Source organism: Canis aureus, chromosome 9 (assembly GCF_053574225.1).
Source record: "Canis aureus isolate CA01 chromosome 9, VMU_Caureus_v.1.0, whole genome shotgun sequence".
NCBI lineage: Eukaryota > Metazoa > Chordata > Mammalia > Carnivora > Canidae > Canis > Canis aureus.
The window spans coordinates 39,185,547-39,208,518 of NC_135619.1; the positions used below are offsets into that span (position 1 = coordinate 39,185,547).

At 33.5% G+C, this 22,972-nt stretch overlaps 1 protein-coding gene across 6 annotated transcripts in view; it reads left to right on the forward strand.

The window, feature by feature from the left end:
• MNAT1 (MNAT1 component of CDK activating kinase) overlaps nt 1-22,972 on the forward strand; it is a 188,283-nt gene that overhangs the window by 55,837 nt on the left and 109,474 nt on the right. For all 6 annotated transcript variants that reach the window (XM_077909535.1, XM_077909540.1, XM_077909536.1 and 3 more), the window contains 3 exons: nt 9,622-9,725; nt 16,255-16,395; nt 21,219-21,344. In XM_077909535.1, the coding sequence (XP_077765661.1) occupies nt 9,622-9,725; nt 16,255-16,395; nt 21,219-21,344 (371 nt within the window). The remainder of the gene's footprint in view (nt 1-9,621; nt 9,726-16,254; nt 16,396-21,218; nt 21,345-22,972) is intronic.

The window sequence follows — 22,972 nt, forward strand, 5'->3', positions numbered from 1 at the left end:
CCCCACCAGTTCACTTATATGCTGAGAGTTGTTGGCATTGGTAAAAAAGCCTTCTTTTGTACTTGTTTTTGTAATTATGTAATTTTATTAAGTAGTTTATATGGTTAGGAAAAAAGTGCATACCTTCTGAAGGATTCTGCTTCTCAAGTTCTTATTCCATTTTAGAAAATGGAAACTGAACAATATAGATGGCAAGTATGATTTATACAAGAAAGAAGCAATTAAACTAATTAAAGGCTAGACATTCATTGTATGTCATTAAGTTAGAGAATGACTGTACACTTAGTGTATATGTTTTAAGTTAAAGTATTTAAGGAGTATGTATGTGTGTTTCCCTCCCTTAACAGACGTAAGTAATCAGCTACTAATTTTGATCATGTTGAACATAGAACAGTTCTGATTGTATTAGAAAATATTGATGAAGTTTGGGGCCTAGCCTCTTGGACTTAGGGTTTATTTTCTGAACTTCAGCTCAGTTTAGCAAATACTAACTGTTATATGTGCACTTTACTTGCTGGGCATATATGATCTTTGCCTTCAGTAGGTTCAGACTCTAAAGAAGGAAATAATTTTGTAAACTAGTAACTATAATATAATGTGAAAGTAGTATAGACATTTATTTGTATAGTATTATGAGAATACAGATAACAAAACAATTATTCCAACATTGAGGAATAGAAGTATAGTTTGATCAGAGAAGAGGTCATATTTGAATTTGACCTTAAAAGATAGAATAGGAGTTTACCAGGTGGGAAGAGGATGGAAGAACATTTCTAGCAAAAGACAAAATTACAGAGATACAGGGTATTGAATATGTTGGAGAATGAGCAAATAATAATGTTATAGGAAGTAGAAAATGGAGAATGACTAGAAATGAGGCTTAAGAAAGAGACTAAACCTGGGTTAATGAGAACTTTGCATGCTAGGCTATCAGGGTAAGATTTTATTCTGTGGTCAATAGTGAGCCAGCAAGGTAGTGTGATAATGATGTGAAATATTGACAGGAGATCCTAGAGTCTGCGTAACATTTTTAAGGGGCCATTACAACAATTTGGACGAGAAATAATGAGAACTTAGAGTAGGTAGTGGGGGGTGGAATAGATAAAGGGATGTTTAGACAGAATATTCAAGGACTAATTTGATACAGGAGATGAAGTAGAAAGAGCAGACAGGGATGAGTGAAAATTCATGACCTTAAGCAGTAGCAGTCGTATGGTATTAAGAAAATAAAAGCTGGAGAACAGGTAGTATTAGTATTTTTTTATTGTTTTGTTAGGTGGAGAGTGAAGCAATGAGGGAAAGACTAGTTTTAGCTCTTTTACGTTTTGTTAGGGTATGGCTCCACCACTTAGTTGTATGTCATTGTTTTAATTGTTAGGATATAAATAAAACTTCCTTTTAAAATCTTGTTTCAGTAGCTGTCTATTTTGTGTTTTATTCATCCTTTCAAAGATGATTAATTCAATGCCTGTGATATCTGGCTATCGCTGCATTAATCAAAAGTATAAAATGTTAATTTAATGGGCACCTGCTACGTGCCAGTGCTCACATTATCGTATAATTTTTACAACTCTGAGATAAACATTTTTATCCCTATTTTGCATACAGAGAGTAGGTAAAGAGCACTTAAATGTTGTACTCAGGATTACATTGCTAGTAAATAATGAAGCCAAATTTTGAACATAGAGTTTTCTGACTCTCAGAGTCCATGAAAGTTCGTACTAGTCTCAGAGTAGTTACTAGTCTGAGTCTAGAATGTGGGGTGCTAACTGGGGAAATAGTAGGAGATGACAGAAAAAGCAGCAGAGTGGGGCCATATTTTGAAGGACCTTAAAGAAAATTAAACTCAGTAATGAAGGTCAAAGGGTGCTATTGAAGATGCTTAAGCCTAGAGTGAGAGGAATAGAGTTAGTAGGGTGGCTAAGGAATCTATGTGAGGATTTAGAAATTGGGAGTTGGTCATTTGGTTAAATAAATTTCATTTTGAATCCTTTCAACATCACAAATATAAAAGCTTTAAAATACTGTAATTTTGAATAATGGCATAAAATTACAATAGAAGGGGTACACATGAAGATGAACTTTCTTATAGCATTAACAATAGGCTCCTTTCTGTGGTTATGACAATCTAAACATAAAAATTCTTGTTCCTTTTGGCCCCAGGGATTATCTCAAAGGTTTGTTCTTAGTTTTATAATAAATAGATTATTCTCTTGGTTCAGGGTATGCTTATTTTGAAAGGGTGAGAAAGTCCTAAGGGCTTTAATTATAAATTTTGGATGTCAAAAAGACTTCAAAATTGTACTTTAAATAACATTAAATCTTTCAGAAAATACAATAGGTTTTTTGTTGCCTTTTAATACTTGACTAAAGGCAGGTCAACATCTGAGCTAAGCCAGCAACCAGATAAAGGGGCAAATGATTGTTATAGAAAATTGTCTTGTACTCTTTTTTTCTTTGAGACTGTTATATCAACCTGATTCATTATAGCATGTGTGAGACTTAATCTAAAAAGTTTTTAAAATAGTACTTTACTTTTTAAAAAAACTTTTTTTTTCTTTTTAAAGGAAGCAATTTGTATTTTTTATGATTATAAATTTATGTCTATTATGTTGCTATTACCTTGGCTTTCTAAATGAAAAAATGAAATAAATTGGTTATTTTAATTTTATTGGAATTGATCATAAAGTTTTTAATAAGCATAAAAGAAGTTGTATACAGATAAATTTCACTTATAATTCAACTTTACCTATTTCTGGATTCTACTTAATAGAAAATTTAAATCAATACTACACTGTCTACCTTTCTGATAAACTTTTTTTTAAACTGCTCTACATATTCTATTAGAATTCAATATAGAATATCAATTTGATTACCTTTACCTTTCAGATTTATAACCAAAAGAAACCAAGATAATTTTTTTCCTGTACTTTATATCTACTTGCTTTGCCATTCTGTAATTATAAAGATCATTTTAACTAAATCTATAATTATAGAGATAATTATAAGTGCTAACATTGGTTTATTTATTTTTCCTCTTATGCTAATTCAACAAGTATTTCTTGATCTCTTACCAGATGGGAAATTCTTTTTTTTTTTAAATAGACTATTTTTAGAGCAGTTTTAGAGTTATAGCAAAATTAAGTGGAAAATACAGAGTTCCCATATATCACCTGCCCCACAAATGCACAGACTTCCTGCTACCAACATCACCCCAACAAAGTGATAAATTTGTTATAATTGATAAACCTACATTGACATATCATTATTGCCCAAAGACTATAGTTTGAGAGTTTATTCTTTATGTTGTATATTTTATGGGTTTGGAGAAATATGTAATGACATATATCCACAATTATGGTATTATACAGAATAGTTTCATTGCCCTAAAATTCCTCTGTGCTCTGCTTATTTGTCACTTCTTCCTCCCCTAACTTCTGGCAACCATTGATCTTTTTCTGTCTTTACTTTTTTTAGACTGTCATGTGGTTGGAACCATATGGTATATAACCTTCTCAAATTGGCTTCTTTGACTTAGTACTAATATTTAAGATTCCTCCATGTCTTTTCATGATTTGATTGCTCGTTTCAATTTAATGCTGAATAATAGTTCGTTGTCTGGATGTACCACAATTTATCCATTAAACTATTGAAGGACATCTTGGTTGCTTCTGTGCTTTGGCATTTGAGAAGAGAGCTGCTGTGAACATTTGTGTACAGGTTTTTGTGTGGACATCGTTTTCAGTTCCTTTGGATTAATACCAAGAAGTGTGATTGTTGGATAAAATGGTAAGAATATGTTTCATTTTGTAAGAAACAAACTGTCTTTCAAAGTGTTGTGTCATTTTGCGTTCCTGCTGCAGTGAATGAGAATTCCTGTTCCTCCGTATCTATGTCAGCATTTGGTGTTGTCAAGTGTATTGGATTTTGGTCATTTTAATGGGTATGTTTTGGAAATCTTTTATTGAAGTTCTGGGAGTGATAAAGATGAATCATACCTAGAATCTGCCCTCAAGGAACACTCTATTGGGTCAAATAGATATGTACATTGAAAATAATTTTATAGGGTAGAAACTAGATAAGTGGCACCAGCTTGATATTAAGCAATACATTGTGGACATTCAGGGATAGAAAGATTGTACTTGCAAAGTGAATTATAAAGAAGAGCTGGTGATTCAATTGGGTATAGAGTGAGTCAGATATGGATAACCACAGTTGTTCTAGGTTCATGTTGGTACTAAGATATGGATCCTCTGGGTGCAGTACGATCATAAGTATGGAGGTAGGAAAGTACAGAGCCTGTACAGGTGCAGAGGAAGAGCTGAACTGTGTTATTAGTGTTCTCCAGACATTGAGAGAAACAGTACAACTAGTGTTGTAGATAAAAGTTCAGGCTTTGGAGTCAGGTAGTTTATGTTAAAATCCTGGTTACAACATTTACTGGCTGTATAACTTGGATGTAGTTATTTAATGTCTTGAAATCTTATCTGTAAAGTATGACTAACAGAAGTACCTATCTCAAAAGGTTATTGGGAGTTTTAAGTGATGTAATTAGGTCAAATGCTGGACATAGTGCCTGTCATATGTACTTCGTAGATACTTGATACACAGTGTAGAGTGTATTCTTCAAGCAAAGTTTTGAGGAGATCACTTCAAGCAAACAAATGAAGCAGAGCCTCTCTGGTTGGAATTGCTTAATATTTCTTTCCATTGGTTCTTGAAGAAGCACTGAGGAATCTGCAAAATTCACAGAGTAGAGAGGAAAAAGCAATGGGAGATAAGATTGGATTTTCCTTTTTCAAGACAGTGTGAATACAGAAGCAGTGAGTGAACTGAGTAACTCATGACTCAATGACATAATCAGAACTTTGTTTTAGTAGGGTTAATTGGTAGCTGATTCCATTAAAAGGAAGGACAGTTTATTCTCTTAATAAATACTTAATTCAGCAACCAGTACAGTGCTAGATAATATTTGATGCATAAAGCAAGGATACTTTTAGTTCTTCCCTTTTTTCACTTGATCATGTAGTGTCCTATATTATTACTTCAGTTTATGTGTTTAGGGTTGATCTCCCTAATGAGAGCTCTTTAGTCTTTGAAAATAGGAAAATCTTTGTATGCTCACAGCACGTAGTGGTGGGAACTGAATAGATAATCATTGAATTCTTTACTCCTTTCCTTTCTTCTTTTCTTTATGTTTGGATGATACAAAGATTATATAAAATATGATCTTTGAGTGCAAGATGAAGTGTGAGTAAAGAGTGCTGTGTATGTGTATACAGATTAAATGAAGTAGAAAGATTTCTTTATGAGCTGTAAATAATGTTTTTAACATTTGTAAGAAAAGGAAGTTATTTCTAGTTAGGGAAGTCAGGGAAATGTCATTGAAAAGGCAGTATTTGGATAAACATTTAAAGATTGGGTATAGGGCAGCCCCGGTGGCGCGCAGCAGTTTAGCGCCGCCTGCAGCCCCGGGCGTGATCCTGGAGACCCTGGATCGAGTCCTATGTCGGGCTCTCTGCATGGAGCCTGCTTCTCCCTCTGCCTGTGTCTCTGCCTCTCTCTCTCTCTCTCTGTGTCTCTAGAAATAAATAAATAAATAAATAAATAAATAAATAAATAAATAAATAAAATCTTTAAAAAAAATAAAGATTGGGTATAGTTTCAGTAGTAGGAATGGTGATAAGGTATTCTAGGCAGAATGGTGTGATCAGAGGAACTGGAATAGGAAATGTAGGGGGCATTTGGGAAATGCAGACTGTCTACTTTCAAGAGAGGTCTTTATTTAGGAGAGAGAAAAATGGTATAGCTAGATTGTAAAGGGTTCTGAATTCTAAAAGTGTGTGTGTGTGTGTGTGTGTGTGTGTGTGTGTTTGTGTGTGTATTTTCCCTAGTAAAAAGAGGAAAGGCAGAAGGGATGAAAGAACTATAGGGTGGTAGAGGTGCAAGGTGATTAGAAGTGTGCTTCAGCATTGTATATTATTGATTGGGTTAGAGTATAGAGTCAGATGCAAAGATTCTGGAGATAGGAAATTAAGTCAGAGATTATTATAAATTATCCAGGGAGAAATACATTTCAGCTTGATGTATTGTCAGGGCACTTTGAGAATAAGGGCATATTTAAGGAGAGTTTTGGTGGTAGAATCTATAGGATTTGGCTACTAGTGCTTGTAGAATGCAAAGGAGAGTGGATCAGATGAATCATGTGTTAAATCTTGGTGGTTTAGCATGATAATCATAACAGATACAGGAACAGATACAGGAACAAATTTGGAGATAATTATGTGTTTGCTTTTCTGAAATGCACTTTGAGATAGTGTCAGCTTTTCTTGGCATTTATTTGGTTGAAACTATGGGAAGTGATGAGATTGCTGAAAGAATATAGAGGGAGGAAAGAGAGCAAAAGCCATAATCATACAGATTACTTAGAGACTAAGAAGAGCCAGAGGTAGAAATAGGTAGAAAAAGGTAGAAATAGGAAAGAGTTGCTGGAGTAGTAGAGAGAGATCAGGAAAATGTATTAACTTAGTTAAAAGAGGGAAGTGCCTAAGGATAAATAAGTGATCAATATTATTAAGTAGGCATAGATATTGAGGATGATAGAGGTTGTAAAAGATTATTGGATTTGGTGGCTCAATACAAGGAGTAAATTATGAGTGATTGGCAAAGACTGCAGAATCACACTCTATTAACAAATGGATCACGGTTGACTTTCTAAGAGCAGTTGCTAGTTTTGAGCCTCCTTCTTTGTTTTGTGTTGGGGCTAGAGGGTGATTTATGGGGAATGCTTTACATTGCGTCCTAGCCACATTCCCTGGTTTACCACCATTAGTATTTTCTTTTCTACTTTGTGGTAAAAAAGTTAGAGAAATAGCTAGAGGCCTGTTGTTTCTCAGTTTCTCTCATTTCTCCCAGAGCTTTAATATTGCATGTAACAGAATTGATGATTGCTTTTGTGTTTTCTGCATACCTATATATGAGCTTGGGTTTTTAACAGTGGTTATGATAAGTTGATGTTCTAAAATCTATTGGCCTTTTGAGGAGATAAAAATGAAATAATGGATCAGATTGGTCTTTAGAGTATGTTTGATGCCTTACTCAACAAAATAGGTAACCCTATGTTGGGCTCCCAATATCACTTTTCAATTTTTATAAACCTCTATAATCCAAATGTCTAGGAACTGTTTGACTTTCTCTCTCTGACTTATTTCACTTAGTGCAACACCTTCCAGGTCCATCCATGTTGTTGCAAATGTCAAGGTCTCATCTTTTTTTTATGGCTAATATTCCATTGTATGTACATACCACATCTTCCCTATCCATTCCTTTATTAATGGACATGTGAATTGCTTCCACATTTTAACTATTGTAAATGATGCTGCAGTAAACATAGGGGTGCATGTATCTTTTTGAATTAGTGTTTTTCTTTGGACAAATACCTAGTAATGGAATTAACTGGATCATATGGTATTTATACCTTTACTCTTTTGAAGAACCTTCATATTGTCTTCCACAGTTACTACATTAATTTACATTCCCACCAACAGTATACTAGGGTTCCTTTTTCTCTGCATCTTTGCCAACACTTGTTATTTCTTTTTTGAGTTTAGCCATTGTGACAGGTATAAGTGATATCTCACAAAATGTGGTTTTGATTTGCATTTTCCTGAGATGAATGATGTTGAGCATTATTTCGCATATGTTGGCCATTTGTATGTCTTCCTTGGAAACCCTGTTTATTCAGGTCCTCTACTTTTTAATTGGATTATTTATATTTTTTTGGCATTGTTGTATCAGTTCTTTATATATTTTATATATTAACCCCTTATCAGGTGTATCATTGCAGATATCTTTTCTGTTCAACAGGTTTCCTTTTTGTTTTGTTGTTGGTTTTCTTTACTGTGCAAAAGGCTTTTTGTTTTATGATGGAATACTAATAGTATATTTTGGCTTTTGTTTCCCTTGCCTTAGGAGAATACCATATGCTTTCACTTATATGTGAAATGTAAAAAAACAAACAAATGAATAGACAAACACAAAGTCAAACAGACCTATAAATATGGAGAACAAACTGATCATTGTCAGTGGGGGAGATGGTGAGGGGCTGTGCAACGTGGGTGAAAGGGAGTAGGAGATAACAGGCTTTGAGTTATGGAATGAATAAGCCGTAGGGAAATAAGTACAGCATAGGGAATATAGTCAGTGGTGTGTAATCAGGTTGTATTGTGACCCATGGTAACTTCAGTTGTGGTGAGCATAACATAACCTATAGTTGTTGAATCACTATGTTGTAAACCTGAAGCTGATATAACATTGTGTGTCAACTATATATTCAAATAAGAAGAAAAAGAACAGAGAACAAGTAAAGAAGAAAGGCTAGGACCTATTGGAGTTGGTTAAAGGAAGGAGTGAGATGAGGAAGGAATCTGTTAAAACATGGCTTTTAGCATAATTATTTAGGGTAGCTCAAACCTGTTTATAGAACAAGCAGGAAGTAAAGATAAGTAATTGGAGAAGGGATAGAATGGCTAATAATGGATGGAGAAAGATTACAAAGGAACCCAAAGGAGGTCTGAATTGAGTTATGGAATAGGAGAGTCTTAATGATACAGATTTTTCTTTTGCAGGCTGGTGCAAACACTGTAAGGGGTGGGGTTGTGGATTGGTACTTTATAATATGAATTTGTATATACCAAAAGAGGTATTTTTGGTTGTTATTCAAAGTATCATAGTGACTGATCTCTATATGTAAACTTAAAAGGGAATAAGGCATTATTTTGAGTTGGACTTCTATAAAATTGTAAAATTATTTAAAAATTAATTAAAAAATTATAAAAAATTCTAACTCATTGAAATTTGTCACTTTTTTGAACATACGTCAGTGACTCAGTTAAGCATTTGCCTTCAGCTCAGGTTGTGATCCCAGGATTCTCGGATCCAGCCCTGTGTTGGGCTCCCTGCTCAGTGGGGAGTCTGCTTCTCTTCTCTCTCTCTCTCTCTCTCTCTCTTTCTCCCTCTCTCTCTCTCTCTCTCCCTTTCCCCCTCTCCCCTTACTCATGCTCTCTCTCTCAAATAAATAAAATCTTTAAAAAAACCTTGTTTTTGTTTGCTGTAAATTACACAAATATAGAATATTTTTTATTCTTTTGGATACTTTTTCTGTTTATGGAGCACAGATTCTTTTCAGTGTTGATTCTGACCAGTATAGTGGATCCCAGACGTACTCTTTTTACTTAAAAAATTTAAATCTTTTTTATATTTTAAAGTTACACTGGGGACTATAAAAATCAAATCTAATATTATGGCAAGCACATATCTTAGGTTTTCTATGGTGATTCAGAGATTTAGATATTATGTGTGGTAGTCTGACAGTCTTAAGGTTCACTTGCTTTTGAAAACATAGTTGCTGAACTAGAATTAGCCTCTAAAATGAGTAGTGGGTAAAAAGACATAAATAGAGCTGTAAATAATGATAATCTGATGAATTACTTAATTTATTTAATTACTTAATTAAATGTGTTTTTTTAATTAATTAACTCACTGTGATGAATTCTTTTTTATTTGCTACTCAAGGTTTATATTAAAACTATATTTCCTGTCATTGTTTCCTATTTGATGCAGTTTTCAACTTGACCAACAATGTGGATTTGGACAACACCAAAAAGAAAATGGAGGTGTACCAAAAAGAAAACAAAGATGTCATTCAGAAAAATAAGTTAAAGCTGGTTGGTTGCTAAGTATTTTCTTCTTTTTCGTTAGAAATGAGTGTTTCCATATGATCCTTGAAAAGCTATCTTCTTTTAAAACATGTTAAATTTACAAAGAGTTTAGCTGAAATCCAGGCCAGAAATACAAGTATGTAGGCATGTAGGTAGGAGGCACAGTGTAGCTAAAACAACTTTGATGGCATTATTAAAGTATATTCTATATAATATATATATACACACACACTGTCAATTATTTAATATTGCCTTTCTAGTTTTGGAGAAAAGCAGAGGTACTTATTTTTGAGGTGCTTTATCAGGAATTTGTGATTGTTGGTCAAAGTGATACTAGTCATATCTGGATCACATAGCTTGTGTTTTCATCTTATGTTTAGAAGTTTTAGGACTTCTCCTTATAGTTTTAGGAGTGTTTCATTTATGTACTTCTTTCCTGCCATAAAGCTCTCAAGGAATTGACACTGCATTTTCATTTCATTCATACCCAGCCTGGCTTCCTTAGAATAGAAAGGTGTCTCATTAGAGGATCAATGTGCCATAAAAAAGACTCTCTTTGCCCAGTAGCCTTCTCTCGGTACATTAGAAGATACATGCAAAATAGGTATGCCTAGGTAACTTGTTGCATTAGCCTCATTTAACTCACTAATGGAAGGATGTTCCTTTTTTTTTTTTTTTTTTTTTTTTTAGGATGTTCCTTTTAAGTGAGTACTTTTTCCATTCAGCATTTTAAGCTAGGAAATACTGAGAGTTGCTGTGAAAGAATAGAATTTCAGGCTGGTTATTTATTTTAAGACAGAAATTTCTAATTATCTGAAAACTTTATAATGATAGGTTATTGAATAAAACAAATACTTTATTTCAGTGGGAATATTTGTATTGCTTTTATTCCTTTTGTTCTATTGTTGAATACCTAGATATATTTTAACTAAGTGATTTGGTCAGTAATTCATTGACATTAACTATCACTCTGTGTAGAATATTATACCTATTAGTGATACTGACCTGGGTATTTGGTATTGGTTTAAACATACAGACATGGGGACCACATTTTTAAAGATGGTGCTAGTTGACATGTATTAGTAACTGTGGTATCATTGGGTAGAGCCCAACTCTCTTGTGGCGCATGGAATATGGACTAACTTACATGGCTGATGTCTTTTTACTAATCTGAGGTAGCAGCTTGCTTTTAATGTCTCTGAATGTTGAAGTCTAACTGTTCAAAAACATCAAAGTTCTATCAAAGAAGAAAAGAAAAAGTCTTCTCCATGATTAGTTATATAAAGTGACCCATTTCTGACATAGACCCATTTCTGACATGAGTTGTCTGCTAAGGGGATCTTACTTGTTTCATGAAACTGGTACCTATCAGTATGAGCACAGAGAAACGGAATGTGATCTAATCTTAAAATAGAGACTTAGTGAAGATTAGCTTAGTATTTATTCTATTCTATTTATTATTTAATTGAACTACAGTTGATACAGATTGTTACGTTAGTTTCAGATGTACAATATAGTGATTCAGCAAGCATACATAACACATATGCTCATTCCAAGTGTAACTACCTTCTGTCACCATATAATACTATTATAATACCATTGACTATATTCTCTATGCTGTACCTTTTATCTCTGTGAGTTTATTCATTCCATAACTTCATATCTCCCTCTCCCCCCCACCTCATTGGCAGCCACCAATTTGTTCTTTGTATTTATGGGTCTGTTTTTGCTTTTTGTTTGTTCATTTGTTTTGTTTTTTAGATCTCACATATAAGTGAAATCATATGATATCTATCTTTCTCTGACTTCTGACTTGCTGCATTTAGCATAATACCTTCTAGGTCCATCTGTGTTGTTGCAAATGAAAAGATCTCATCCTTTCTTTATGGCTGGCTGAGTAATATTCCTGTGTGTGTATGTATGTACACTCTACATCTTTTTTATCCACTCATCTGTCAATGTGCACTTGGGTTGCATACATACTTGGCTATTTTAAATAATGCTGCGGTAAATATAGGAGTGTACATATCTTTTTAAATTACTGTTTCCTTTTGAGTAAATACCCAGTAGTGGAATTACTGGATCATATGCTATTTCTATTTTTAATTTTTTGAGGAACTTCCATATTATTTTCCACAGTGGCTATACCAATTTACATTTCTACCAGTAGTGCATGAGGGTTCCTTTTTCTACACATCCTGGCCAACACCTGTTATTTAAAATTAGTTTAATTTTTATTTTCAGTTTTCTAGATTCTCACAGCAGAGATTGCTGTGTAAATGTCTATCAGTTTAGCAGACTAAAGAAGTCAATTCAGTAACATTTGTTCATCATCTGCTAAGCATATTATACAGAAAGATGAGTAAGAAGCTAAGTAATTTCGATACAGTGTCATAAGCATGTGGAAAGTGTGTGCTTGTTACTATAGGAGTATAGAGGAGGGATATCTAATCTATTCTGGGAATATCGGGAAAGACATTCTAGGTGAGATCTTGCCTGCAATGGAGTCTTAAAGGACAAGTGGAAACTTGCCAAGGTGAAGAAGATGGGACAAGGGTGGGAATAGGGAGGCTACATAAAAACATTCAGGCAGAAAGAAATCATCAGCAAAGGCAGGAAGGCATGGATAATCAGTTCTGAGAGATTTTAGTAGTTTTATACTGCCAAAGTTCAATAGAGAGAGTTGAAGTTGGAGAAGTAGAAAGGACGTAGGTCACATAAGGAAATTTATTATGAAAAATAATTTGGGCTTACAGAGACCAGTTTTTATGTGTGAATTTTTTTAATTTATTTTTTATTTTTTTTAGAGAGAGAGAGAGAGAGAGAATCTTAAGCAGGTTCCATGCCCAATGCATAGCTTGACCCCAGGGCTTGATGTCACAACCCTGAGATCATGACTGAAATCAAGAGTCTGACGCTTAACTGACTGAGTCATTGAGGTGTCCCAGTTGTTTTTATATTTAAATTGGTGAGCTTTTTCTTCAAATTAAAGCTTGCTTGGAATACTTTGGTTAAAGGGATCCTGGGAAGAGGACAGGCAGAATTCCCATCTGCTCAGTCTTTTATGTAGTGTACCTTAGGCATCTTATTAGGGAGCTCCAAGATTCCTTGGAGTAATGTTGTAAGAACGTGGCTGTGGATGATTGTCATTAAAGGGTTTTAAAACATGTGATGATAAGGTATTGTCTGTGTTAGAATACATGGAGTGGTTTTGTGGAGGTTGAATTTGAAAGAATTGAGCTTGGAGTTCGAGAAACCAAAGGGAAGTTATTGCAATCATGTTGGTGAATTCAGAGGTGACTTAAACAAGAAACGGAAAGGTGAGGATCAATTGGAGAAACTATTTGATTTTAAAATAGCAAGTCTTAAAAAAAGGTAGCAAGTCTCACTGATGGATTAGGAGTGGGAGGTGAAGGCAAGGGGTAGATTGGGTAAGATAGTGTTATTAGGAAGAATACAGAGACTTAGTTTTCAACTTGCTTCCCTTCTCTCAGTTCATTACCTACTTCATTGTCCCCACGATGTTTGATTTTTAATGATGGCTATTTTCCCAGTTCTTCAACTAGCTAGTTGAAGCTAGTCAGTCAACTAGCTAGTCAGTCAATATTTATTGAGGCCTACTAGGTCTAGGATACTCATATATTCTATTTCAGTGAGAAAATGGAGGCTACCAGTTTCTCATTGCTAAAGATGGTAGACTGTTGGTCTGAATCTCATTCAGCCTGGTGGCAGTGTTTGGTGTAGGCTTCTCCCTTGATACTGAATCCCTCTTCCTTAACTTCTGTGGGGCTACTCTATTCTCCTCCTTATCCTGCTGCTCTCACCTTCCCCTTTCATCATCTTAAGAGGCTTAGCTTTCCTTCCTGACTCTGAAACATGGTTCCTTTCAGTGCTTCTTTTTATGACTTACCTCTTTATACTAATTACTCTCAAATGTTTCTGCAGCACATTGTTTTTCTCCTCAGCTCCTAGATTTATACTATGTAATATATACATATTCTATAAATAGTTAATAGACATTTACATCTTGATATATTATAGACACTTTTAATTCAGCATTCCAGAGCTGAATTTTTAAATCTTTACCGCTGGTCTCTACTATTATGTTCTTTATCCAAGTGTTCAAGCCTTATCTGGTCTGTCTTCCTGTTGATAGCCTCTCCTCATCATTTTTCAAATCTGGATCCCCCTCTAATTCTATGATTAGCTCTTATCATTTCTTATCTGGGTTATTGAAATGTTCTTTTAACTGGTTTTCCTGTCTACAGTTGTGGCCAGATTGATCTGTATACTTCACTGCTTGAAGTTGTCTTTCTAAAGTTATCCCTCAAATTTCCTTAATTTCTTTCTGATTGTCTTAGTATGGCACAAATTTCCTTAGTATGGTTGATGGACCCTCCATGATCTGCCCTCTACTTGCCTTTCCACTTTTATCTAGAACTTTTCACTACCCCCATACTTCATGACTTGGCCATACCAAGCATTCCAGCTTCATTCAGGTCTTTGTACCTTTGTTTTCTCTGCCTGAATAGCTGTTCCACTCTCCAGTGGGCCAAATAGCTACTGTTTGAAGTCTTAGCTCAACTTCCTAGGTTTCCTAGGGCTGCTGTAACAAATTATTAAAAACTTACAACAACAGGAATTTATCACAGTTCTGGAGTCTAGAAGTCTAAAATTAAGGTGCCATCAGGGTCATCATGCTTTCTCTAAATGCTCTAGGGAAGAATCTTCCTTGCCTCTTCTAGCACATGGTGGTTGTCAGCAACCTTCAGTACCACTCTGAGCTCTACCTTTGTCTTCACATGGCCTTCTCCTCTGTTTGTCTGTATTTCCATTATGACCCCATCTTAACTTGATTACATCTGCAAAGACCCTATTTTCAAATAAGGTTACATTTACAGGTACCAAGATTTAAGATTCAACATATATTTTTGGGGTTACATTTAACCCATAACACTCTGTATGAAATCTTTTCTTTCTCTGTGTGTCCTTTATCATTGCAAAGAGAGTTTACCATTCTATCAATTCTGTTTTCACTGTACCTTCTTTAACACTTGTTACACTTAATTGATATGTTACTATTTTACTGTAGGCTCATCTTTTTCTGCTTATATGCTTCCAGTCAAACGGTTCAGTTTTCTAGCTTTCATATCTCAACCCTTAACTTTTTACATTTATTCCTACTAATACTTCTATAGCAATTTTGAATTTTTTTCTCCGCTGGGGGCCTGAGTTAGAGTAGCAACCTTGCCAATAGAGAAGGAAAATTTTGTAAAATTATAGGGAGAGATACTAATAGAATGTAGCTACTCATTTAATTTAAGGGGAATGGGAGGGGGAAACAAGGAAACAGAAATGAATTTATGTTTTCAAATGGAATTGGCTGAGATGTAGGTGTACACTGAGTGGACATAAGGAATATAGGAGTATGATCAGCTTTGGGAGACCAGATGCTAAACTTTTGGATCTCGTACTGAATTTGAATTGTAAGTGAAACATCTTTTTGTTTGAAAATCTTATGTAATATGTGAATTGAAAAAAAAGCTAATAAAAGGTTTTAAATATTATTTATATAAAGCATATATTTTTCTGAGGTATCTGTTATTCATAGATCCATGATGCTCAAAGCTATTATGCTGTCTTCCTTCATTCTGTATTTACCTTGAGGTGCTGTAATTTCTCAATGTTCTGTCAGATTAAAAAAGAAAAAAGAGTCTTAAAGCCATTTAGATTTTACTGTATTTTTCATTCATAAGAATTAAAGAGCAAAGACTAGGTATACTATTGCTTTTTAAGTATGACTTAGAGTTGGAATGAATTTCAGAGCTTGGAATTCTTTAATATTTCTGAGGAACTCCATAAAAGAAGAATGAGTAGAACTATGGTTCATTCTGTTTACATATTAGCTTTAAATTTTGAATTTTTCAGTACACAAAGAAGACTCTGGAAATTTATATGCTTATATTAGAAAAGAACTTCAGGTTTTTAGAACTTCCCTTAAACGAACACTACTTGGAACTCTAGCATCATAAAGAGTTATTTCAGTTTGGGAAAAAGAAGCTTAGTACAGTGATAACTTTTCATTATCTGGAATGATCTGGAAATTGTTTTTTTTTTTTTTTAAATAAGCCAACCTTTTCAATGGAGTGTTTCAATAAGTAGTTCTGTATATAGATTGTCTCTTTGTTGTTTTTGTTGGGTTTTTGGTTTTGTTTTTCTTGTTAAATCTTCTAAAATGAATGACTTGAAACTATCTGTAATAATTACAAATACATTATTAAGCACATTTCCTACAGCTGGGCACAGTGTACTTATTTGGGTGTTTGTTTAGTGGTAGGTGTCATTCTCTTTAATAGTAACATGTCCACATGAAATAAAATGACTCTAGTTCCTTCAGAGTAGAATTGCTGCTGTGTTAAACTGTAAATGACTAGTGTGTTTTATGCTTCCAAAAAAGAAAGTGTCAGAGTGTAGTATAGGATTGATTTTAGTTACTAAATTTATTCCATGCTGTATATAAATATTTCTGTTTTAGACTCGGGAACAGGAGGAATTGGAAGAAGCTTTAGAGGTAGAAAGACAGGAAAATGAACAAAGAAGACTATTTATACAAAAAGAAGAACAACTGCAGCAGATTCTAAAAAGGAAGAATAAGCAGGCGTTTTTAGATGAACTGGTACGTACTAATGCTAAGTGCAGTAAAAATCATTAGTTTTCAGAGCTTATCTTTCCTATTTATTATGCTGGATAATGGCATTTAAGTGGCATTTCTACTGGTATATTCAGTGCTACTGTATTCAACTTCTGTTCCTTCATTAAAAAAAACAATTTTTTCAATATCCATTTTATTTTCAGATGAAAGAGCAATATAACTGATATAAGACAGTGTACTATTAATAGGTTATTTATGTGTTTTTAAACTTACTAAAACTCATTGTATTCAGAGCAGTTTTCTCCTGATTAATACTGGCTTTCTTGTAACTGCTCATTTGCAAGTATTTTGGCTTCATGGTGAAATTTATGATGATTCTGGTTACTCTGTTAGAACTGTGTTTCATATTTTTCCATGAGAAAGAACATATTTGAAAGAAATGGCAGTGTTTTGCAAGTGTTTTTGTTTTCCAATAATTACTACCCTAAGTATTCACCATTGTTAGATAATAGCAGTATTAATAACTAAGGTTTATGAAGTATTTCATAAATTTGATACTATATTATTTGATACTTATAAGCTGGGGTTATACTGATAAAGTCACAGTAGAAATGGTCCTCTCCAGGAGTCTTTTTGCATTCTTCCCTTTCCTTTTCTGTCCATATAATTAAATTCTGTTTGGTGTTAACATACTTTAATTCTTTGATCTACTTGATAAGGTGTTTTTTACTCTATTTGTGATTGGGTAAATGTTTATGTATATATTTTTCCACTGTTCTTTTGGCCAAAAGTCAGCTAGCCAGGAATAAAAAGAGAAAGCAAGATAATTAAATTAGAAGTAGGTGAAGAAAGCAAAAGAAAAGTGAAAGAAAGGACGTTAATGAGACTTAGATAGAAAATGCCTATCATAAACCCGATCTACTTTGTGTAAGTGGAGTATAAATTGGGTTCTGAAAATGAAGACAGCAACATATAAAATAGAATATGGTATTTTCCTTAGCGATTTCTATTAATTTTTCTTGAAACTATTAAGTGTCAGTTGTGGGTTTTTTTTTTCAGTTGTGGTTTTTAACAATTGAAATGACACGTGCATTTTACCTTTTTTGTTGATGTATATTTTGTGAGTAATTAAAAACTTTAAAGAACATATTAGTAAATATTGATTTAAAATTACTTTATTGAGAGGTTCTATTCCCTATCATTTTGTACAAAGAAGAATACACTTTTCCTTGGTAACCCTTCTCCTTTTTTCAATTAATTGAATTAATTCCAAATATAGAACTTAGATATGAAATGAAAATACACTTTAACATTTAAAAAATATTGCATCTAGTACGGAGTTTTTAGATTTAATTTTGAGGTTAGGTTGCTTTGCATAGCAATTACTCTTGCATGTTTTTTTAGTCCTTAAAGTAATAAGTTTTGCTGCTTCATTGAGCTGCTATTGGCATGAAGCTCCCCTTTAATTCAGTGGGGCATGAAGCAAGATGTGAAACTGCCAATGTTGTACATTGTGTATAATCTGGAGTTAATATTAGTTTTTGTGAGACCTCCTCCCCCACCCCCTGCAACTTCCTGTTTTCTTCACCTGCAAGTCATTACTGCACATACTTTCTTCACGGCTTAGATCATGTAACATTATGGTTAAATAATCCTTAGCAATTTACTGTATTCATTAGAAGAATTAATTACGACATATTGTCTTAGAATACCAGTACATTTTGAATTTCTGGTTTCCTCATTTTATTTTTAAAAATTCTGTTACTTTAATTTTTAAATAATCATTAATTTTTTTGTTAAAATGTGACTGTATGTTTAATCCTTATTGACTAATTGAAAGAATTTATTAAATTTCTTTTTATCTTTCTGAATCTTTAATAAGTAAAAAAACACTTTGTATTTCTATGTTCTTGTGTTAGATTCTATAAAAAAGATAATATTGGCATTTATAAATATGTATAGAAGTTTAAATCTTAGAATTACTCTCTGGATCTAATTTAGACAACAAGTACTAAATAGAATTTTTTTCTCTTGTTTTTGGGGTTTGGTTTTTGTGCTAATGGTCACTTTTTAACCTTTAAAAAGCATTACATTATACTGTATGTGACAGGATTTTAATGTTATGGTCTTAATGTTTATGATTTAGCATTCACCATAATGTTGCCTAAAAAGTCCATTTATTTAATCCTAACTGTAAATTAAATTTTTTTTAACAGTTTGGAAAAAGATTTTTTAAACAGGTCCTGACTTATTAAATCTTTTTATATTCCTATTTGAAAATTCTCTTCAGTTATGTCTTAAATTTTGTTAAGGGCTAATATTGTTGTCAAATGTAGTAGCTGATTTTTATTAGAAATATTGTTTGCCAGATGGCTTGCTTAAAGTCAATTAAAATAATCCTTAAAAAATGGCCATTATAAAGCTTTTAATGAGTATTACAGGCAGTCTTATTAAAATTTCTTTAAATATTAAACAGTATACCTTCAGGCAATTAATGTAGTTTAGAGAACTTTTCAAGATAGACTGGAAACAGAAAAATTAAATAACTTGCATGGCTGAATCTGCATTGTATGTATTCCTGAGAGCATGTATGTTCCCATAGTTTATTTTACTCTGTAGATTTTTGATGTTGTTAGAGCTCCTGCTTAATTCTAATTTAACATTTATGAAGATTTTTAGGCTTCAGAGTTTTGAGTGCTAAAATGGAATAAAGCAGATTGAAGTAAATTGTCTTAATGTCAAAATTAGTTTTAGATTCCTAGAATGTTTATTTTTTATTAAATTTCAGCTGTATTACCAAGACATTTTAATATTCAGTACCTTTTATGTGACAACAAAACCAGGATTAAAACAGGCCCAAGTATTCACTGATAACCTTTTCGAAGTGTCTTGTCTTTACCCTAGGACTTCGGCTTATTGAGTAAATACCAGTTTGGAAGAGCATTTTAATTCATTTAGAGTATAAGTTGAGAAGGAATGCCAAAGAAATTTATTTTTCTTCTGTTAACTTTTACATATGAAAATATAGTAATGGGTTTTTTTTTTTTTTTTTTTTTTTTTTTAGTAATGGGTTTTAAAAGATGTTTTGGGTCACAGCCCATTTAAAATCTCTTAATTTTGCATTTTTATTATAAAATTGTGGGGTTTTTTTGACGTTTATTATAAAGTTCCCTTTTTAGAAGAAAAAAAATGTTTTATTTATTTATTTTAGAAAGTAAGCAAGTTGAAGATGGTAGGGGAGGAACAGAGAGAAAGGAACAAGCAGACTCCCTGCTAAGTGCGGAGCCTGATGTGGAGCTCCATCTCACAACCCTGAGATCATGACCTGGGCTGAAATCAGTAGTTCAACACCCAACCAGCTGAGCCACCCAGGTGCCCTATTATTATAAAATTCTTAATGAAAGTCTAGAATAGCTGCAGGAATTCGCAGTAATACTGTTACTAATGCAGAACTAATGCTTTATTGTAGAATATGAAAGGTAGTCAAGTATATTTTCATAATACGTTTCATTTATTCTCCTTTATTATTACTAAAGGTCCCAAGGCTCTATTTTATAAATAAAATTTGTGTTCTTTCATTTAAAAATTTTTATTCCTTGTAACATTGCTCTTTCAAAGTACTTCTGTTACCAAGTTTTTGGGTACAAATTTATTCTAGGATAACTCTTTTGAAATAAATTGCTTGTTATTTGAATTACTTCTGTGCTGTAGCCTTAAAATAATTCCTTTAAATATGTTAATTGACTACATTTGTGCCTAAAAAATATTCTTAAGTCGTGAGATTTGGAAAGAAAATTAGATTCTGCTGTGTTTTTACTTTCATACTATGAAATGTTTAACAATATAGTTTTTTCAGGATTAAATTCTGGGTAGTTACTATTTTAAAAATCTGTAGGCCATTTGAAGAATATGTGTATATATGTAGGTAGCCTTGGTGTAGGAGACAGAAATGTGTTTGTAACCTTCGACTTTGTTTACAGATACAAAGTATTCTGTGTGTGTGTGTGTGTGTGTGTATGTGTGTGTGTGTGTGTGTGTGTGTGTGTATATAATCCCTTCCTTCTTGGCTTCTTTCTGCATGTATTTCTGTGTTCTTATTTAACTGAAAACTTAGGAAGAGGTCTGGACCTTAGTTCCATAGCACTTTAAACATGTAAGAGAACTTCATGTTAAACAGGATAAAATAAGCCTACATATAAGAATTAGTAATTTACTTGTTATTAATATGTATGTGTGCAGATTTGTGTAAATAGGGGCCCTGATTTAGTACCAATATAAGATACAGAAATATTTACTATCATTTTGTTAAGAAAAGCTAGACTTAATTTCTAAAACTAAGTCCATAAAGGAGAAAATAAACATATTTTTGGTTGTACTTAACAATTGTTCCATTGTGCAAAACAGAACAAGGATCATTTCCAAACGGCCTCAGGTGAAATCTAATGGGAAACAATTGCAGACTGGTCTGAATTCACTGGTCGAAGAATGTGTCTTAGATAAACATCTGATCTAAGTTATAGTACTTTGTATTATTCTTTGTGTGATTAGCTTTTAATTTTTTTAGTTTAATAAATATGGTTGGCTTTCCTAGATGAAATAAGACCCTATTATGTTGTCTCTAATGTGCATTTTATAAGAATACTTTTTTGCAGGTTATTTTGATTTATGAATCTCAAACAGCCTTTTCTTATTATGGAATGTTAAAATTTTTGTGAAGTGTTCTCCATAAAGTGAATATTTAGGTTGACATCAAATGCTTATGAAAAGGCATAATTTAAAATAAAAGACTTGTTGCCCATTAGTTTTTCCTTTTTAACTTTGATATTACACTTTTACTTTTCTTACAGGAGAGTTCTGATCTCCCTGTTGCTCTGCTTTTGGCTCAGCATAAAGATAGATCTACTCAGTTGGAAATGCAACTTGAGAAACCTAAACCTATAAAACCAGTGACATTTTCCACAGGCATCAAAATGGTATGCTGTATTTTAATTGCTTGTTTGAAGAATATATTTTAAGGATTGTACTTTATAACTTTATATTGATTTCTACAGAAAAATTCGAAGGTTCAGATGTTTAAGAACAGTATCTGATCTAGGCTAAACATGTAGAAACAAGAAGAATACGTGTGGTGTAAGGGGAAAGTGAAAAGTAATAAATAATTTTCAAAGTACACAACACAATTTTGTTGTGCACGATATTGGATTTGTATTTTTTTTTTTTCTTATTCTGTATATTTTAAGCATCTAGTGTAGGAAAACATTCTTAAAAGAACATACAGACTTCTGGTTTCTGGTATGGCATGTAAGAAGCTTGGATATTGCCAAGCTTCTTACATTTTATTTATTTTTATTTATTTTTTAAAGATTTATTTATTTATTCATTAGAGAGAGAGAGCCTGATGCGGGACTCGATCCTCGGACCCAGGGTCACGCCCTGAGCTTAAGGCAGATGCTCAACCACTGAGCACCCAGGCATCCCAGCTTCTTACATTTTAAAACAAGTAAAAAGCTGAGCATATTGAATAATCCAACAACTTTTCTTAGTTCCATAAATGAAGAGAGGTCACAAGACAAATCAGTGCCCTCAAAATTGGAGAGATTGGCTGAGAATCACAACTCAGCCAGAGCAGCAACCTCGCCAGGAACTAGTGCTGGTGTAGGGAAATCTGATTGTAATTGACAAGTTCCTGGAGTTTGGGTGTGGACAACTCTGAGAGTTCAAAAGTTTGTGGGGCAGCCAGTTATTGAGAGCCCCTGCACTTTTGTGATTTTTCTCTTTTACATCTCTACCAGCTTCTCTCAGTGAATATAGAGAAAAATCTCCTCTTGCTTCTGGCAGAGGAAAAGGAAAAGGAACAATTTTGCAATATTCAGAGCATTCTGTTCTTAATAAGGCCTACCTCTAGGAGAAGCCATTTAGTCAGAGCCTAACCTGCTGGAATTTATGAGAACCTATCTGATGTAGTGGAAGGGAAATAACTAATTCTAGCTGCTCAAGCCTTCTTTGTGGGAGAAGGGAAACAACATAACTTTAGCTCACTCAAACTACCCTGCCCTACCTAAGGGGAAGTGGGATGGACTGAGAAGCACATGTGAAGTTGGCCATCTAGAAGCATAGGCTCTTTAAAAGATTGAGACCTGATCAGTGAACTATAAAATGCTCTGCCACTCCCCATACCTCACCACCACATTGCTAAAGGCCTATTTATATTATAGCAGTGTCTTTTCCCCAGTCCATTATGCCTCGGTTATCAATAAATAAATAAATAAATAAATACTAAAAGGCAGAAAACACAGAAGAGACAGCAAGCATCAGAACCAGGCTTAGATATAGCAGGGATATTGGAATGATAAGAGTGGGAATATAAAACAGTCATGATTAATATGCTAAGGGTGTTAATGAATAAAGTAGACGACAACATACAAGCACAGGTGGGCAATGGTAAGGAGAAGGTTGGAAATTCTGAGAAAGAATCAAAAAGAAATACTAGAGAAAAGAACTCTAACAGAAATGAGAAATAGCTTTGATGAGCTCGTTAGTAGACTAGATAGTCCTGACAAAAGAATCTTTAAGTAAGAAGATACATCAATACACTCCTTGA